The 20,682-nt window shown below is 38.1% G+C and overlaps 1 protein-coding gene across 1 annotated transcript; it reads right to left on the reverse strand.

Moving 5' to 3' along the window:
* Nucleotides 1-7,860: 7,860 nt before the first annotated feature.
* LOC142224895 (uncharacterized) lies at nt 7,861-12,513 on the reverse strand. Its single transcript, XM_075294673.1, has 5 exons — nt 12,493-12,513; nt 10,178-12,375; nt 9,692-10,117; nt 8,246-8,817; nt 7,861-8,195 (listed from the first exon to the last, which is right to left on the reverse strand). The coding sequence occupies exons 1-5, from the start codon at nt 12,511-12,513 to the stop codon at nt 7,861-7,863; spliced, it is 3,552 nt and encodes a 1,183-aa protein (XP_075150788.1).
* Nucleotides 12,514-20,682: the final 8,169 nt, after the last annotated feature.

Consider the following 20,682-nt stretch of genomic DNA (forward strand, 5'->3'; position numbering starts at 1 on the left):
GGCACCACGATTAGAACCATATAAGACCATGGATCATGAGAATGCTCATTGTAAATCTCTGAATTAAATGGCTTAAAAGAAGATACGAGACTGGAATCGACTTTTCTTAAGAATAAGTTGCATGATCCAATCACATCTTCAGCCCAAGTTTGTAAACACAATGTATATTGAACGTCTATATCAACAATTAACCAATCTCATAAATACAAAGGCAAGACTTTTGCAAGGAAATGAGAATACTGACCCAGCAGCGCAACCTTTGTTTTGGATCTCAAAATGGGTGGATTACACTAACTCTGATTTACATGAACATTTGCACATGGAGTAGAAATAGTATTCTTACTATGCATGTCAAATTCGGTTGAAATCCGTTCAGATTTTGATATAGCTCCCATATATAGCTTTCGCCCGATTTACACTCGTGCATTACACTAAAACATGTTTTAGTTTGGCTGAAACAAATAAAAAGATTAACTTAGAGGCTATCGTAACACAATTAAAACAATATCTTGTGACAATATCAATATCAAATTGAGGCATAACAGCGTCACAATTTTCTCGTCAATGTTATTGTTTATAAAAAATATCGATATCATATCGATTTGTGCTATCGAGTTTTTCATTGGTCTGTCAAACAAAAATTGCAGTGTGGTCAATGCGTACGATTTTAATCGAAAAGTTGGACGCGGACATTGTCGTCCGGAATAACTTATAGTCTGTAAAGCGCATAAGTGAGCATGAATCTTAATCGGGCTGCCACTTTAACCTAACCCCATAATTCGGCCACAAGAAGACAACAATATTATGCGATTCACCAATACGCTGTAGATATGTATGCGAAAATTGAAACAGAACGGCTTAATGACCTCCGATTCAATCAAGCGAAATTGCGATCGGAAGAATATATACACTAGCGAAATGCAATAGTGAATGATGGCAATGTTATTGATATCGGACGTTTAACAATATTACCATCGACATATGTTGGCAGTCCGCGCCATATGCACGAATATACGCAAGATGCAATGTCATACGTTCGCAAATATGGTAGTACCGACCTATTCATAACATTCACATGGCCTGCTCAAGAGTTGGAGCTCCAAATTGTTTGTTTGTGCTCGCTTCAAATGGACAAACGAAAAACATTGTATATCAAAATGTTTTGGATTGACAATATTAAATTTCATATTCATAAAATAAACTATAATATTTCATTTCTTCTTTGGTTGCTTGCAACAAAGTGCAACTGGGTCCGCTAGTATATTAATAAAACATGTTATTATTGACGAAAAAAAAATTTTATTTCAACCGTCGAACGGAACGGACGTGTTTTTTTAATAGCGGATAAAATCATCGTAATAAGTACCTACTACGAATTTCAAGTGTGGTGGGATATTAGGCCACCATGCAGAGAAATTCAAAGACATCCACTGGGTTGCTAACTTCAGGGCCCAGTGGACGGGTATCGACTGGAGTTATAAATTTGGGCAATGACCAAGAGTTAGGCCCAATTAGTCGACCTGTAGACGGGTCGACAGGTGGCGACAATTTGACAAGTCGGACCTTTTCCAAGGTAACGGCATCAAAAGGAGGTAATCCCTCACGAAAGAGATTCAAAGAACGCAGAAATGCTTTGTTTATCCTAAAGAAATTAGGATCAGTCGACCCAAGCACGTTGTCGGCTAAACAAAGCGATTCCTTAAAATGGGCTCAAGGAATTCTTGAGGCTGGAAAAAGGGAACGATCACCGGATGAGCTGCCATCCTCCAAAAGGATCAACGATCGTTTGCCTCAGTTGCTAAAGACAGCCTTGTGATGGCTATCATAAATAAAGGAGCATTGGACGGTATGGTTCCAAAGCAAAAATGGGGGGAAATTGAGAATGCTTTGTCTGGCGTCTACTCACAGGTGCTGGAAAAGTTTCCCGGCCCAGATCCTCGACACCAAGAGGCTGGTTGGTATCAAGGACGATTTAAGCTAGTCGCATTTGAGGACCAGAGGTCTATAGAATGTTTTAAAGCTGCTCTGATACTAATTGGTGAAGTTTGGGAAGGAGCTGCCTTAGAGTTAGTCGAGAAGAAAGACATACCGGCTAGACCAAGAGCACATGCGTGGATACCTGCAAACCCTCCTGACCCTGAATCTATTTTAAATAGACTGAAACAATGCAATCCAGATCTTCCAACAGCTGATTGGAAGGTTGGCCGTTTGGATGAAGTGGATGGGCCACGACGGCATGCAGTGTTTATATTGAACACTCAGTCTTTGCCACATCTAGCAAAGTCTCAGGGCCGTGTATGTTATGGCTTTCATTATATCCAAATGAAGGTGTATAAAAACGATCAGCTAAAGGATTCAGAAATGGACAAGCCTCTGTCTGAATCAGAAGTAAGCGGATCCTCTTGCGAAGTCGAGGAGGATACCAAAACATTTGAAGACATGGATAGATACCGTATGCGTGAGGAGGCTTCTACTGCCTCAGAACTCACCAAAGTTGAACCTATGGTTATTGCGAGAGTCACCGATATCTCTGAAGAGGACATTCTTGATGACTCGATTGAAGCGGCTGATGTGACGGTTGTTGAAAATCTCGATGGTCCTACGGATCCTCCAGATAAATCTTCATCATTGTAAGGCTGCATGTGCTGCCTTAAAAGTTCTCCTGATGAAAGGGGACATAGATATAGTTCTTATTCAAGAACCATATGTTTATAAAAACAAAATATGTGAATTAAGTACTCCGGGGTTCAAACTATTGCAGTATACTGGTAATGATGTAAATCGAGCCTGTATAATTGCTAAAAACGAGCTCAACTTGTTTCTGCTTCCTTCAATGTGCAATACAGACACTCTCGTTGCATGTTTAGAAATAGCCAAATGCAAATATTGGGTATCTTCGGTCTACATGGGACATGACAGGGAGATGCCTCCATATGCCGTTAAGACCTTAGTGGAGGAGTCACTGAAAACAAAGACGAAACTCATTATGGGATGCGATGCGAATGCACATCATAGTATATGGGGAAGTAGTGATACTAATGCAAGGGGAGAGTCGCTAATAGAGTTTATTTTGCGTACTAATCTGGTAGTTTGCAACAAGGGAGATGTCCCAACCTTTGTCACTAAAAACAGGCAAGAGGTTTTGGACATCACCTTGGCCTCGCAAGAACTGAATGAAATGATATCTGAGTGGCAGGTTTTAAGTGAACACAGCTTCTCAGATCATCGCTACATCAGTTTCAAATTTGATGTTCATATCACCAAGATCATATTTCCGCCAAATGTTAGGAAAGCTGACTGGAATAGGTATAGGGAATCGTTCAATATGATGATACCGGAAATAACAGAGACAAATATGAGAAATGTGCAAGATATCGAACACGCAGTGGAGCGGATTACTAAGGCCTTCAACATCTCACTGAAAGCTGCATGCCCTAGAGGAAAGCCAAGGGGGAAACATAGACCACCATGGTGGTCTACGGAATTAAGTAATATGAGGAAATCCTGCAGGAAGCTCTTTAACAAGGCAAAGTCCACCAGAGCCCCTGAGGACTGGGACGCTTACAAGAAGAATCTGAGAGGATACAAGCGAGAACTGAGAAAGGCTCAGCATAACTCTTGGAATGCTTACTGCAGCAGTATTGAGAATACGTCCGAGGCTTCCAGACTACGGAAGGTTCTAGCATCCACCAACTCCGCTCCAGGTTTCATTAAAACATCGGAGGGCAATTGGACAACGTCCAGTGAGGAGACGCTGGAGGTACTATTGGACACACATTTTCCTGGAAATCAGACGGTTGAACCATGTACTGGCGGTGCCACAGTTGCTCAGCGGTCGTTTCCTGTCGAGGAAATTGTATCGGAAACTAGAATAAGATGGGCGCTAAATAGCTTTGGACCATTCAAATCCCCTGGACCTGATGGAATTACTCCGGCGGAGTTACAAGCTGTAACTGACAAAATTATCCCCTGGTTGTCGGTGATATATAAAGGATGTATCAACTTATCATATATCCCAGGAAAGTGGAGGGAAACAAAAGTCGTTTTCATACCTAAAGCAGGAAAAGCCTCTCACTCGAGGGCGAAGGATTTCCGACCAATCAGCTTATCCTCATTCCTACTTAAGACTCTGGAGAGGATGATAGATATTTATCTTAGAACTAGCATCGATTCAAGTTTGTTCTCGAAACGACAGCATGCATACTCGAAGGGCAGGTCTACTGAGACCGCACTACATGAACTAGTTAGCTTTATTGAAAGCTCACTATCTGTCAAAGAATACACAATCGTGGCGTTTCTAGACATCGAAGGGGCGTTCAATAATGTCCATCCGAGCTCGATATTAAATGGACTGACAACTCTGAATGTTGATCCATGTATACTCAGGCTGTTAGACGAACTGCTAATGAAGAGACGTATTTCAGCCACACTAGGACAAGCAAACATACAAAAGTATGTGAACAGAGGCACTCCCCAAGGAGGAGTTCTATCACCTCTTCTTTGGAATGTTGCTATAAATAGCCTTCTGGTTACTCTAGAAAAAGAAAGGATAAAAGTGGTGGCATACGCAGATGATGTAGCTCTGGCAGTCAGTGGAAAATTCCCATCCACAATCAGAGATATTATTCAGAGGGCCCTCCGGATGACTGAACAATTGGCGAAAGACAATGGTCTTGGGGTAAATCCTGCAAAGACAGAATTAGTCATGTACTGCAAAGATCGCAAAACTCCCACGGTTAGGCCTATTTCCTTTGGGGGTATTGAAATTCCCTTTGGTGATTGTGCAAAATACCTTGGCGTTATTTAGGACAGGAAGCTGAACTTTAAGCTTAATATTGAAGAGAGGGCGAGGAAGGCAACTGTAGCTTTGTACTCGTGCAAAAAGGCAATAGGAAAAAAGTGGGGACTAAAACCAAAAATTGTGCATTGGCTATACACGGCAGTGGTTAGACCTATAATGCTATATGGTGTTGTAGTCTGGTGGCCGGCACTTCAGAAACCGACTGGTTTAGATAAAGTTCAGCGTATGGCGTGTTTGTGTATTTCAGGCGCATTCAGCAAGACAGGAACAAATTCCCTTAATGTCATGCTGCATCTATTGCCTTTAGACATTTTGGCCAAACAGTCAGCTGCAACAACGGCTGTGCGGTTGCGCGAACTATCGCTGTGGTCGGAAAAAGGTTACGGTCACAGTTCTGTCCTCAAAATAATGCCAGATGTACCTAACGTAGTGGATTACACTTTGGCGAGTCCACTTTTCGACAAAAAGTTTGAGACTCTAATCCCCAACAGTGAGGCGTGGTGCACACAGACCCCGGGGAATAAAGAATATATAGATTTCTACACTGATGGCTCCAAATTGGATGGACAAGTGGGGTTCGGAGTATATTCTAATGATCTGGAACTTCAAATAGCGAAAAGATTACCTAATCACTGTAGTGTTTTTCAGGCTGAAATATTAGCAATAAGAGAGGTGGCGAATTGGCTGAGAAGTAATGTTCCAAAAAATGTGGGCATTAATATATACTCAGACAGTCAACCTGCAATAAAATCCTTGGACTCTGTGTTCCTCAACTCGAAAACGGCCATCGATTGCCGCAAATCTCTCAATGAGATGGCTGAGCAGTACAATATTCACCTAATATGGGTGCCTGGCCATAGGAACATACCGGGGAACTGCGAAGCGGATGAGTTGGCAAGGCTAGGGACTACCTTACATATTCCAGGGGAACTAGAATTTGTTGGTATGCCCCTAGCTACCTGCAAGCTCATGCTGCGTGAGAAGGCTGTTATGATGGCAAATGTTCGATGGGAGAATTGCAAGGGTTGTAACGACACCAAGCAAATATGGCCCCATTTCAACTTAAACCGCACACTAGATATGCTAATGTTCTCGAGACGTCAGATATCACTCCTGATATCTGCTATAACGGGTCGCTGCCTGATAGGAGATTTTGCAAAAACTATTGGCGCGAAGTATAATGACTATTGTATGAGCTGTCATGATGCGGAGGAAAAAGAATCAATTAAACACCTCTTGTGTGAGTGTCCTGCATTTTGTGTAAAGCGCAAGCAACATTTAGGAGCATATAGCTTCGGATTACTGGCGGATCTGGAAAACGTTAACTTAAGCAGTCTGCTAATGTTTTTGGAAGAATCTGGTTGGTTCAACAAAGAAAAATAATCAAGAAGGTTCAGCGGTTAAAACTAGAAGTGCCCATATGTAATAGGTACTTTTAGTTAATGTGGTATCACAATGGACTGAATAGTCTAAGTGAGCCTGAATCTTAATCGGGCTGCCACTTTAACCTAACCTAACCTATTATTGACGAAAAATTAACCTATATAAATAAATAAAATTTAAATAAATAAAAATGTCTTTGGCGCTATACGAAGTTCAACTTTTTTAAAAATTAGTTCATTTTATCTTAAAGAAGGGTTAACTTTTTTCTGACCGTAATTACTTTTGTGATAACGGCGATTCAAAGATCATCGAAATTTGAAGCCCATATAAAAGAAATTTTATTTTTTACATTCTTCAAACAGAATTGTTGCATCGGCTTCTAAACTGAAGATTCCGACTTCTATTAAAATTTACGAAGAACCGTAAAATAAAGCAATGAGCAACGTTGTAATTGCAATAATTGCATTGTTAGAAAAATATGTTTTTCATATTGAATGCGTAGCACCGAAAAATAAAATAAATAAAACACAAGGATTTAGTTTTCTTTTCAATAATCTTTCAATAAAACGTAATTTTATTGAATTTCTTGGGAGACAATATTTACCTTTTTTACAAAATCGTTGTTACAAGGACGTAATCCAATAACGAATCAAAACAAAAGCTTAGACGCCGAAAGACGGTAATGGCGCGACTCGTTAGAAAAATGTAACGAATTGTGCTGAAATCTCAGAGCTGCATCCAGAGCTAGGGTACATTTCTAACGAGGGGGAATTTGTCATTTTACAATATTTTAAGTCCCCATCTAACGAATAAATTTTGATCATACGAATTTGAACTTAAACATTCCGCCCGCCTTGCAACATCCAGCTATGTTGTAATTGAAATTCATGAATTCATAGAATATTACATATGTACAATATATTAATATCAAAATAAATATAACATGCGATGTCAGTTTCATTTTCAAATTGAGCAATTCTTTCATTTTATTCCATATTTTCATCTTTTCCAACTTCATAAACTTAACTAAGTGCTCGTAGAGCCGTTGGCCCGGAGGGTCTGCAGTGTCTGGGTTTTTGGCCAGGATGACCTACGACACTTATGGTTGACATTGACCTGACACTACCCAGCCGAAATCTGTGTTTTCATAACCCGTGCGTAGACATCGGGCCCTAAGACCAACCCCACCCCGGAAGGACGGTAAAACATTGGGTCGGCCAGCTGGAGACTCTCCAAGTGTTCCCGTATCGAATCTGGAGCCGACGACGACGGGGTAACAACACGGGTCAGGTCCGTTACCCGGGCAGAAAAAAACAATTTATTTTCTGCATTGTGTCGGGAGACAGCAATAAGCGGACAAAATGTGTCCTGCGACGTCATCGCTGAGACAAGCCGTAGGCTGAGGGCTAGACTGCTACAAATCATACTGTACCCCGCACAAGGGTCGAGGACAGCTCGGACTGGAATTCGATGATCGGACAAGACAAGCAAGAGGACAAGACAAGCAAGAGGACAATAGTGGGACCAAGCGTGACGGTTGGTTGTAGAACCAACATCGGTCCAGATATGGGAGATGCGCAATCGTTGCTCTAAACGCATGTTCAAAAATTTGCGACACGACCGTAGATTATAACTTCGTCTACACAACACACAGACATTAGAGTGCACTCTTTTATTCACACCTGAATCCTGAATTTGAATCCTGATGCATGCTTCCTAAAATGCGTCTTGAAGCTTTTGACAGCAGCTTCCCAGAGGCCACCTATATGTGGCGTTCCGGCAGGGATAAACTGCCATGAAAGCTGCTGAAACTGGTGTGCGGAACACAACTTATCCCGTCCCTCCTTAAGAACACATCTCAATTCCTTTTCCATTTCGCGTGAAGCGCCTACAAAATTCGTACCATTATCCGAAAAAATAGTCTGGGACAACCACGCCGAGATATAAATCTGTGAAAGGCAGCCAGAAGCGTTGTCGTAGACAAGTCTGATGTGGCTTCCAAGTGTATGGCCTTCGTCGAAAAGTATACAAAAACGCAAACATAACCCTTTGTTATCTTACATGCGCGCCCTATAAATGACTTAATATCGAAAGGTCCCGCAAAATCAACGACAGTCGTAGTAAACGGTCTGGTAAGTACAGTTCTCTCCGGTGAGAGAGCCGCCATGATCTGCGTACAAGACTTCTTCCTATCCAACAGACACCGTTTACACCGGTTGATAGTCGACCTAATCAAAGATGTTAGACGAGGAATCCAATACTCAATCCGAATAAGACGTAGAACCAACTGGTTCCCTCCGTGAATAGACATGTCGTGAACATATTTCACCAGTAACCTAGCGAATCTACTATTATACGGCACTATAATTGGATGTCGCTCACTATACGAAAGGGTAGGACACTTACTCAAACGACCATTCAACCTCATAACCCACTCCTCATCAAGGAATGGATTCAATGACAACAATGAACTCCTGGAACCTAACGGTTTCTTTTCCATCAAACAATAGTACTCATCTGGATAATGAGCCCTTTGAGAAAGAACAGCTAGACGTAATCTCGCTGTCTTTAATTCGGTTGCCGTCAACGTCGTGTCGTGATACACATTTCGACTAGTATGTGAATAATGGGTCCTGTGATAAAACCTAAATATATATGCGATGAATCGTAGACCTCTATCTAACGAAGGAAACCTCTCTAAAATTTCCTCATAGTTCGTAAAAAACGATGCGTGAATCTTGACCGCCCGTACCTCAACGTCAGTCTCAAGAGGGGTCAACTCACTAATATCCCACTGAGAACTATCTGAGCAGAGCCACTCTGGTCCATGCCACCAAAGCGTCGAAACCGCCAACTCTGCAGGCGACACTCCGCGACTTCCGACTTCGGCCGGATTGTCCTCAGAGCGAACATGGTACTAATTCTGTCCCCCAGTATTCTCCTGAATCCTACATACGCGATTCGCCACGAAAGTAGACCACGTAGATGGCGTCTTTCGAAGCCATGAGCGGACGATCGTAGAATCCGTCCAACAATAAACACGCCGAAACTCAATATCTAGCTCCCTGGCTGTAGACTTATAAAGTTCTGAGGCCAAAACTGCCCCACAAAGCTCCAAACGTGGCAAAGATATAGATTTGATGGGGGCTACCTTAGTCTTACAAGATAGCAAATGGGTGAAGATATGTCCCTGCGGCGTAACCACACGAACATAAACTACCCCCGCGTATGCTTTTTCCGAGGCGTCGGAAAAAAACATGTAATTCTACTTCACAGTCTGTGGAGTAATTGACCCATCGAGGAATACGAAGGTGATTCACATCGCGAGACTCGTCCCATCCTATCTTATCCAACCAAACCTGTTGCATAATTATCTTCGCCACTATAATAACTGGTCACAGCCACCCAACAGGGTCAAATAGTCTAGCTATAGCCGATAAAACCTCTCTCTTAGTAAACCGAGATTTCCGCTCAATCGGTTTCATATCAAAATAAAACAAGTCTAACTGCGCATTCCACCCAATGTCCAACGGTTTCGAACTACTAGCTTCAACAAAAGCCAGTAATTTGGCGTCAACCAAATGGTCAGCCGGAAGCGATTCCAAAATGGCTAGCTCATTAGAATTCCACTTCCTCAGCTCGAACCTTGCCGATGATAATACCCTAATCAATTGGTCCCTATATTCAACAGCGGTCTCCATGTCATGGTACCCTGTCAAAACATCATCCAGGTACATGCACCTTCGTAGAATATGTGCCGCGTGGGGATAATCATTTTCGGAGTCATCGGCCAATTGCCGTAACGTCCGTATGGCTAAATAGGGAGCACAATTCACTCCAAATGTCACGGTCTGCAGCTCATAGTCCTGTACATCTTTTTGTGGGGAGTCCCTAAAAACAATTCGCTGCAGAGAAGTATGGGCCGAATTTACCCTAATTTGGCGGTACATCTGTGTGATGTCGCAATTAAAAACATATTTGAAAAATCTCCACCTCAAAATCAAATAAACCAATTCCAATTGTAAAGTGGGTCCCACATAAAGAATGTCGTTCAGACTTTTGCCATTTGAGGTCTTATGCGAAGCATTAAAGACAACTCGAAGTTTTGAGGTCAATTTTTCCGGATTGATAACTGGGTGGTGAGGCAAGTAACACACTGTTTGGTCAGAAGGAGAAGTCGACGACACTGGTCTCATATGTTGCAAGTCCAAATATTCTTTAATCACCCCATCATACATTAATTTTGTTTCAGGCTTTCGTAAAAGCGAAGCCTCACCACGAACAAACTGCTTCAAACAACTTGTCCGCGAATGTCCACGCAAGACCTGTTCCTTTAATTCGGGTTTTATCGGAAGAGTCACTACGTATCTTCTATCGGAATCCCTATATGTGGTATTCTTGTAATTTTCTTCACAAAATTTATCTGCGGGAGAACAAATTGCCCGTCTTGGTAAGTCCTCTAACTCCCAAAACCGAAGAAGAGTCTTGTCAAGACCATCTTCCTCCATGAATTCAACAGTCGTTGAAAAAACCGTCACATTAGAAGTGGGAATTGAACCAGTAATGAGCCAACCGAGGACTGTCTGTTGAGCAATCAACGAACCTAATATACCGAAGCGAATCCCCTGTAATATAATTTTGGGATACACGTCTGCCCCCAACAATAGATCAACCGGACGACTATCGAACAGATTAGGATCAGCTAAACGTAAATTAGGCAAACGCGACATATAATTCCGACTCACTTGGAAAGACGGTAAATTCCCAGAAATCTTGGGCAGGACCAACGCAGTCGCCTCTACCACGAACGACTCATCTTTCGGTGACCCTATACTCAGAGGGCAAATACCGCGAGAAGTGATCGAAACCGATTGATTCACGCCCGATATTGAAGACATCGCACTCGCTGTCGAAATTCCAAGCAACTTTTGCATATTTTCGGTAATAAAGGAGGCTTCTGATGCCGGGTCAATAAGCGCCCGAGCTGGGTACGTCATACCCTGATGAACGATGTTCACCATAGCCGTCCCTAATAGTACCGACCTGTTATGGGAAACATGAAATACTTGCCTGGCCGAAGTACCAGACACAATTCCAGACGAAGTGGAAGGCTGCGGGTCAATCAAACCGCTAGAATCCGTAGGACGAGCGGCCGAAACGGTCGAAGACGTAGTCGTCACATTCGTAGAATGGGAAGAATCGCGATGAAGCAAAGTATGATGCCTTCCTTGACACTTCTCACAACTGCGCGTTGTAGCACAGTTGTTAACGTCATGTCTACGCGATAGACAATTGAAACAACAGCGGTGCCGTTTCACAGCAGTCAATCGATCATTCACAGAAAGATTCATAAATTTCGGACAAACACGAAGATGATGGCTTTGTCGTGGACAAAGAACACACGTCTTATCTACGGAATCTCTCGAAGAATGAGAAGTGTATTGCGAATTACGCGACTTAGATGGCGAAGATTTCGGAGCTGTATTCGTAAAATGCGTACGCAGTTTCCTGCCATCAGTGTTCTTCGAAGCATCGATACCCTTCAAATCGCGGAGACACGTGAGTGTCTGAATCCTTTCCATAAGGAAACGATCCATGTCCACCCAAGAAAACAACGCAGACTCATCACTTATACCCTGTTCCCACAAAGTAACACTTATCTTCGGTAGACGTTGTACACACAAAAATATCAAAATCGGATCCCAATCGTTCGTAGAAACGTTATTCACTGCCATCGCCGAAATACACGCGTCAGTGTCTAAGACCGGAAGGTCGAAAAGTAGCTTCAACTGATTACTGATTAAAATCCTCAAATTATCATAAGTTTCCTTTAACGTCCTCCAAGCTAACTCGAAACTCCTATCAGTGAGAGGAAATCTTCTTACAATTTCACGGGCGTCGCCACTAGTCTTTTTGAGCAAATGACACAAGCGCTCAATATCACTCAGACGGGAATTTTTGACATAAACAGCAGTAAACAAATCCCTAAATGTTGGCCAAGACTGAAAGTCCACATCGAAAACCTCAATATCGTATGGTGGTAACGCCAAACTATGGACCGCACCATGGTCAACACCTAACAAAAGAGAATTTCTCGAAATATCAACATTATCAGAACGAGCAGAAATATCCGCCACATCGGCCTGCTGTATAGGAGTTGACGCCCTAGGAACGGCTTTCAGACCGTTTATCTTCCTTTCGATAGAGGAAACAATACGGCATCATAAGTTGCCTCATACTTGCCGTCAGCAGATTCTACCGTTCCCTTATCTGACTCTTCCTGAAGACCGTCTAAACACTCCTCATACCTCTATTTCACTTTCGCCCATAGTGATTTCGCCTCTTCGACCTGAGCCCTTAGAGAATAAACATTTAAATCCTCCTCCGTCAAAGAGCTAACCCGTGTCCCAAACTTCACAACCGCATCAGCGGCTCTAATGAATCGCGCGAATGCATTAACTGGCATATTGAAAATAATTTAGAGTCACAAAAATTCACAAAAACTCGTAAAGTATGTGAACACGCACTTATCGACAGCGAAAACTGGCCGAAAAATCAATAAATTTGCACGAAATGCTCAATGCGAAAACAAAAAATTAACAAATTTTTTCTTTCAGTGTATCAAATTATCACACTGCAGCGAAATTACCACAAAATTTCTTGAAGTGCAACCAATTGTTCGTAAAACAACAACTTCAAAACTCAAAATCACAAATTCCAAACAATTTGCAAAATAATGGACTATTTTTCTCCCAGTGTAGAAACAATTAGCTTTCGCACAGTGTACCGAATCACAAGATATTTTTTACCGTGTACCAATAAAACAATGGGCAAATTATTGATGCAAGTCGAATTCGAAAAATATCAAAATTCTACAAAAACCTTCGAACTATTTCTCTCAGTGTATGAATGAATTTACGAAAATTACGCTCAGTGTATCGAAGAATACCGACTGCCGCTAATTTATATCAAGCTTCATACACGAAAACCAAAAGATCAAAAAAATTCAAAAAATTATAAAAAAAATGTCCGTAAGACCAAATGTAGGTTGCATGGACTAAAATACACCTCTACACTTCCACGCCAAATAATCTCCCAAAAAAATCAAAAATCGTAAATAATTGAAAAATATATAAATAAAAATATATACGTAATATATATAATAAAAATAAAAATTATACGATCGTACCGGACCGCCTGTAGGGTGCAGGTGACCAAAACGATAATTTTTAACAATGCGCGTAACGCTAATGGGTCATACAAAACGAAAACCCAAAAAACTCAATTTCAAAAATTTCTATAATTTCAAAATAATTACGACTCGCGGCCCCGTGAGGGTTAACAAATAAAGCAAAGAAACACACCTCAAAAAAAAAATATGTATGTATATACGTGTGTGTATCACTGACCATACGTAGGTATGCACAATGCAAATTCAAACGTTGACTGCAGCGACGACTGATGTATGTTTACACTGGTAATACGACCAACAGAGCCTTTGGAGTCTGTGTGTATTTTGTTATTGTTTTATTTACTTCAAGTTAAAGGCAACGTAATTGCAAATAATGTTTTGAAGTAAATAAGCACTTGTCAACGTTTAAATTCACCACACAACACAAGTATATACCATTGACTTTTTCACTTTTTATTTTGATTATTCTTTCACTTGAATATCTTTTAGAAAAACGAAATTAAACAAACGAAAGAAACGTACGTAAGTATGTAGCAACGAATGTGTGTTTATCGAAATGCAATTTGCCGTCGGCAAAACGAAATAATTGAATCAATGCTGTAAAACGACCGCGGTTTAAATTTAAAAACACTCGCGATTTGCACTATTATTTTAATAAAACACTGACATACGCACCTGTGTGTTGATAAATAATTATTTAAATAATTTTTTGATTTAAATTCTCCACCAATATGGCTGCAACTGTCTGCTTTTTTGTTGTTGCTTCAAAATGATGAGCACTTTCCTTTAAAAAAAGACAAAACAAAATCCTTTATTAATTGCTGTAAGCAAGTATCCGGCTCGATTGGACCAATGAATGCGTAGCACCGAAAAATAAAATAAATAAAAACACAAGGATTTAGTTTTCTTTTCAATAATCTTTCAATAAAACGTAATTTTATTGAATTTCTTGGGAGACAATATTTACCTTTTTTACAAAATCGTTGTTACAAGGACGTAATCCAATAACGAATCAAAACAAAAGCTTAGACGCCGAAAGACGGTAATGGCGCGACTCGTTAGAAAAATGTAACGAATTGTGCTGAAAGCACAGAGCTGCATCCAGAGCTTAGGGTACATTTTCTAACGAGGGGGAAATTGTCATTTTACAATATTTTAAGTCCCCATCTAACGAATAAATTTTGATCATACGAATTTGAACTTAAACACATATGTTCCGATATAAACAATTTTTAAACAAAATATATTTAAGTGCAAACGTGTAATGTTCCTAAACTAACACTAAATGTTTGCGACACATATGTTAATATGTTAGAATATATTAGAGTAAACATATATATGTTGTGTTATTTCATTCAGGGAGCGACAGAGAGTATAGAGAAAGAAATAGAGATGGAAGCCGGGAGGGTTGACGAAGGATATCAATATAACACATCGTGGGAATGAAAAGAGAACAATTTCTGTGAAACTGCTTGTATGTTGTTTCGGAAAACTGTTTTATGATAAGGCCAAAAATTTGATATGCTCAGACTTAAGCATTATTATTTTTATTATTATTTAATTTGAATATTAGAATGACTATTCGGAGTAAAGGGAATAGACATTCGGAACCAAGAGAAAACAGATTTGAAAAAAAAGCATGTGTTTTCGTCTTGAGAGCAGCATTTTATGTATGTGAGGACATGTTTTGTTGATCATTTTGGCATTATGGGCACAATTTTTTCTTGGTTCGTTAAAAGAAATCGGAACGTACGAGGAGTATGTCAAAATATTCAGGCAAAGGAAATTAAAAAACGGTGGAAACAAAAACAAAACAAAATTTACAAAGGGATCTTCATAGAGATGGGACAGTAAAATGAAAAAAGGGGGAAATAGTGAAAAATTAAACAGTAAAATGCATAAAAACGACGTTTAGTTCCTCTTTATTAATAAGTAGTCCAAGAGGAGTGGACGGACACCTTCAAATATAAAAGCGGGCATTAGGTTTTGCAGCTAGAACAATTGAACAAGTTAATTTGCTTTAAAATGAATTATTAAAGAAAAGTAAAAGGCAAAACATTTTAGAGCGATAATGCCTACTTAATACCGGCCTTAAAGGTAAAAATGAAATTAAGTACAAAACACGATAAATGCATTTAAAATGGTGTTAAATGCTAGTAAAACACTGTTCACGCGTAAATAAATTTATGTGTATATTGTAAAATTATTTATGTATGTTTATACACGACTCCACGTTCTTCTTTTGTTAGTTTTCGAATTCCTTCCAAAATTTCAAACTTTTATACCAAAAACAGTTTTTTTGTTACAAAATTGTTATTTGTGCAATAAAAAAATAATATTTTATCCAAAAGCTTAGTCCATTTCGTTTATATCAAGCACTGTTTCTGACTGTAAATCTTTATTAACCCACATTTCGAAGTTTCATTATAAAAATTTAATATAGTAAAAAAAAAAATAAAAAAAAAATTGGTGTTCGGTCGGAGCAGGGATTGAACCCACGACCCTTTGCATGCAAATGCAGACATGCTAACCACTACTCCACGTGGTCAATAAGTGTATGTTTCTGTTAAATATTGTTATGTTTGCATGGGCTCGTGGGCGCTGCAAACTATGCTATATAAATGTAACTTATAACGATAATTGTCTACTGGTGACTATAACAGCTACGTAGCCTTGTGGATGGCGTGTTGGTTTACAAACTGTATGGTCCTCGGTTCGATTCTCCGTCCAGGCGAAAGGTAAAATTTAAAACATTTAATAATTTCAACATTATTTGTATTACAGAAAAAGGTGCCAAGAACTAAAAATTTTCGTGGAAGTGAAAATTATGTGAGGGAATGAGCACAATCTTCTTTGGGGGGAAATTCTTCCAAGCAAATAATATTTTTGGGCTCAAAATAATATGTTCACATAAAACAAACATATTAATGTTTCGCCAGTATCCAATAATATATGTGCTTCCAGCAAAATATGTTTGGAACATATGTTAGAGAAGCGTTTTTTTGAGAGTGTGCACTCAAAAAAGTGAACCCTATATTTCACTAAAGCTGTTTTAATTATACTGAAAAAAATATGCCCGGTTCCAAAGATTTTGTCTTTACTTTAAACATTTTGGTATTGATTCCGAGCCAAAGAAGCGGAGAATACACAATTCTCGCAGCAAATTTTAATTTTTCGTTTTTTCAGCTTTTTTTCTTCAACTTTATTTTCAAAATTCAGACTCGACTTCCAGTAGAAATTATGCTATGTTTCAAGTAAAAAACGTCTTTAAAATAAAGTGTTGAAAAACATGTCCTATATTTGAACAAAAAGACAACAAATTTAAAGACAATTTCATTAATTTTAAACAATTTTTCTGAATTATTAAAGTCAATTTGACCTTAGCCCAATAATGTTTTCGTTAATGTTATAATACCCATTTTTAAGTCAAATCACTTAATTATAAGGACAATACGACTCCATTGAAAAGTTTGAAATCTTTGACCTCACGACAGTATTTTTTCAGTGTATATTTTAGATCGTGGAATTATTATGTTTTAAGAACGTTTCCATGACTTTAATAATTTTTTGCGTAAGTTCATTAAATTAATTAAAACAGAGGAAAAATTATGCACAAATGAAGCATAAAGATTAACTACATTCATGCACTGTTAGAAAAATATGTTTTTCATATGTTCCGATATAAATAAAATGTGTTTCGGGCACAATTTTAAAACACAATTTATTTAAGTGCAAACATGTAATGTTCCTAAATTTACACTAAATGTTTGGGACATCTATGTTAATATGTTAGAATATATAATTTTTGGGGCATGAATGTTTCATAAAAGTCATATGTGTGAATGCAAAATATATAAATTTACAAATTTCGACTAAACATATTTTATTCAAAGCGACAGAGAGGGTATAGAGAAAGAAATAGAGATGGAAACCGGGAGAGTTGACGAAAGATATCAACATAACACAGCGAAAGAATCAAAAGAGAACAATTTCTGTGAAACCGCTTGTATGTTGTTTCGAAAAACTGTTTTATGATAAGGACAAAATTTTGATATGCTTAAGTCTAAATTTTAATTAAATTGAATAAAGAGAATAGACATTCGGAACCACGAGAATAGACATTTGAAAAACAAACAGCATATGTTTTCGCCTTGAGAGCAGCATTTTATGTATGTGTGGACATGTGTTTTGTTTATCATTGTGGCATTATTGGCACAATATTTTTCTTGGTTCGTTAAAAGAAATCAGGGTCCTTCATAAAAATAACGAAAGGGCGTATAGTGCCCTTTTATTTTTAGAGTTGGGACAGTAAAATGAAATAAGGAGGAAATAGTGAAAAATTACACAGTAAAATGTATAAAAACAAAGTTTAGTTCCTCTTTATTAATAAGTAGTCCTCGAGGAGTTGACGCACCCTCATAAAAAATCGCTTCTGTAACATATACTCCCAAACATATTTTGCTTCAAGCATATACATTTTTGGGTATTGCCCAAACATTTATATGTTTGATCTCTTCCAATATATAATATGTTTGAAAGCATATTGGTCTAAGCAATATATGTTTGGGTAGTCTAAGTTCCAAACATTTTGTATTTTTGCATCCAAATTCAATAATGTTGTCTTCCAAAAAACAATATGTTATTTTGTGAACATATAATATGTTTGGAAGCATTTTGCACCCAAAAATATTATATGCTTAAAAAAATTCTCCCAAACAATATTGTGCTCAAAATTTTATTTATTTATTTATATATTTACAATCATAATGAATTATGAAAATAAACACACTCTTAGAAAAATATGTTTTTCATATGTTCCGATATAAACAAAGTGTGTTTCGGGCACAATTTTAAGACACAATATATTTAAGTGCAAACATGTAATGTTCCTAAACTAACACTAAATGTTTGGGACACCTATGTTAATATGTTAAAATATATTATGTTTGGGGCATAAATGTTTCATAAAAATCATATGTGTGAATGCAAACATATATAAATTTACAAATTTCGACTAAACATACATATGTTGTGATATTTTATCCAAAGCGACAGAGAGAGTATAGAGAAAGAAATAGAGATGGAAACCGGGAGAGTTGACGAAAGATATCAACATAACACAGCGAAAGAATCCAAAGAGAGAAATTTTTGTGAAACTGCTTGTATGTTGTTTCGGAAAACTGTTTTATGATAAGGCCAAAAATTTGATATGCTTAAGTCTAAATATTATTTAATTTGAATAAAGAGAATGGACATTCGGAACCAAGAGGATAGACATTTGAAAAAAAGCATGTGTTTTCGCCTTGAGAGCAGCATTTTATGTATGTGTGGACATGTGTTTTGTTTATCATTTTGGCATTATGGGAACAATTTTTTTCTTGGTTCATTAAAAGAAATCAGGGGTCTTCATAAAAATAACGGCACTATACTCTTTTTAGAGTTGCGACAGTAAAATGAAATAAGGAGGAAATAGTAAAAAATTACACAGTAAAATGTATAAAAACAAAGTTTAGTTCCTCTTTATTAATAAGTAGTCCCAGAGGAGTTGACGGACACCTTCAAATATAAAAGCGGGCATTAAGTTCGAGTTTTGCAGCTAAAACAATTTAAAAAGTTTATTTTCTTTAAAATGAATTATTAAAGAAAAATAAAAGGCATTTTAGACCGATGGTGTTAAATGCTAGCAAAAAACTGTTCACGTCTAAATAAATTTATGTTTATGTTATAAAACTATTTATGTATGTTACTACTCGACTCCACGTTCTTCTTTTGTTAGAGTTTTTGAATTCCTTCCAAATTTTAAAGTTTTGTACCAAAAACAGTTTTTTGTTACAAAATTGTTATTTTTGCAATAAAATATAATATTTTATCCAAAAATCAGTCAATTTTGTTTATATCAAGCACTGTTAATGACTATAAAGCTTTAATAACCCACATTTCGAAGTTTCATTATAAAAATTTTATATAGTATAAATATAAATGTGTAAATTAAAACAAAAAAAAAAAGTGTTCGGTCGGAGCAGGGATTGAACCCACGACCCGTTGCATTCAAGGCAGACATGCTAACCACTGCTCCACGTGGCAAACAAATGTCTGTTTCTGTTAAATAATGTTATGTTTGCATGGGCTCGTGGGCGCTGCAAACTATGCTATATAAATGTAACTTATAACGATAATTATCTGCTGGTGACCATAACAGCTACATAGCCCAGTGGATAGTGTGTTGGCGTACAAACTGTATGGTCCTCGGTTCGATTCTCCGTGCAGGCGAAAGGTAAAATTTAAAAAATTTATAAAAGTGAATAATTTCTTCAACATTATTTGTATTACAGAAAAAGGTGCCAAGAATTAAAATATTTCGTGGAAGTGAAAATAACGAGTATGTTAGGGAATGAGCACAATCGTCTTTGGGAAAAATTCTTCCAAGCATATAATATTTTTGGGCTCAAAATGCTTCCAAACATATAATATGTTCACATAAAACAAACATATTAATGTTTCGACAGTATCCAATAATATATGTGCTTCCTGCAAAATATGTTTGGAACATATGTTAAAGAAGCGATTTTTTTTGAGGGTGTGTCTACCACAAAATAGTTCAGAACTTCTTAAAATTCGTAAATTTTACCAATAATGCGCCCATCTTGAACTTCGTATGGCACTAAAGACATTTTTGCAATTTTGAACTCCACCTTTTTCTTTCAAACTTCGAAATTTTCGTTAACAAGTAAAAACAATTAATTACGTCAAATAAATGTTCTTGAATTTGTCGGAAAAAAATTACTTAATTTTGTGAAATTCACATGACATTTGCGTTTCTAAAGGGTGATTCTTTTGAGGTTAGGATTTTCATGCATTAGTATTTGACAGATCACGTGGGATTTCAGACATGGTGTCAAAGAGAAAGATGCTCAGTATGCTTTGACATTTCATCATGAATAGACTTACGATCTGCCACAACGTCGAATTTTCAGTGAATGGGCCCTAGAAAAGTTGGCAGAAAATCCGCTTTTTTATCGACAAATTTTGTTCAGCGATGAGGCTCATTTCTGGTTGAATGGCTACGTAAATAAGCAAAATTGCCGCATTTGGAGTGAAGAGCAACCAGAAGCCGTTCAAGAACTGCCCATGCATCCCGAAAAATGCACTGTTTGGTGTGGTTTGTACGCTGGTGGAATCATTGGACCGTATTTTTTCAAAGATGCTGTTGGACGCAACGTTACGGTGAATGGCGATCGCTATCGTTCGATGCTAACAAACTTTTTGTTGCCAAAAATGGAAGAACTGAACTTGGTTGACATGTGGT

The sequence above is a fragment of the Haematobia irritans genome, chromosome 2, assembly GCF_050003625.1.
Source record: "Haematobia irritans isolate KBUSLIRL chromosome 2, ASM5000362v1, whole genome shotgun sequence".
NCBI lineage: Eukaryota > Metazoa > Arthropoda > Insecta > Diptera > Muscidae > Haematobia > Haematobia irritans.

Bases quoted from the DNA above. Each gene is read 5' to 3' on its own strand.
- LOC142224895 (XM_075294673.1), bottom strand. From the start codon at position 12,513: ATGGGCGAAAGTGAAATAGAG. The intron at 8,818-9,691 runs GTTAGACTTGTT...GTTTTATCACAG, and splicing joins GACATTGGGTGGAATGCGCA to GACCCATTATTCACATACTA. The intron at 8,196-8,245 runs GTAAGATAACAA...TTTTCGACGAAG, and splicing joins GTCATTTATAGGGCGCGCAT to GCCATACACTTGGAAGCCAC.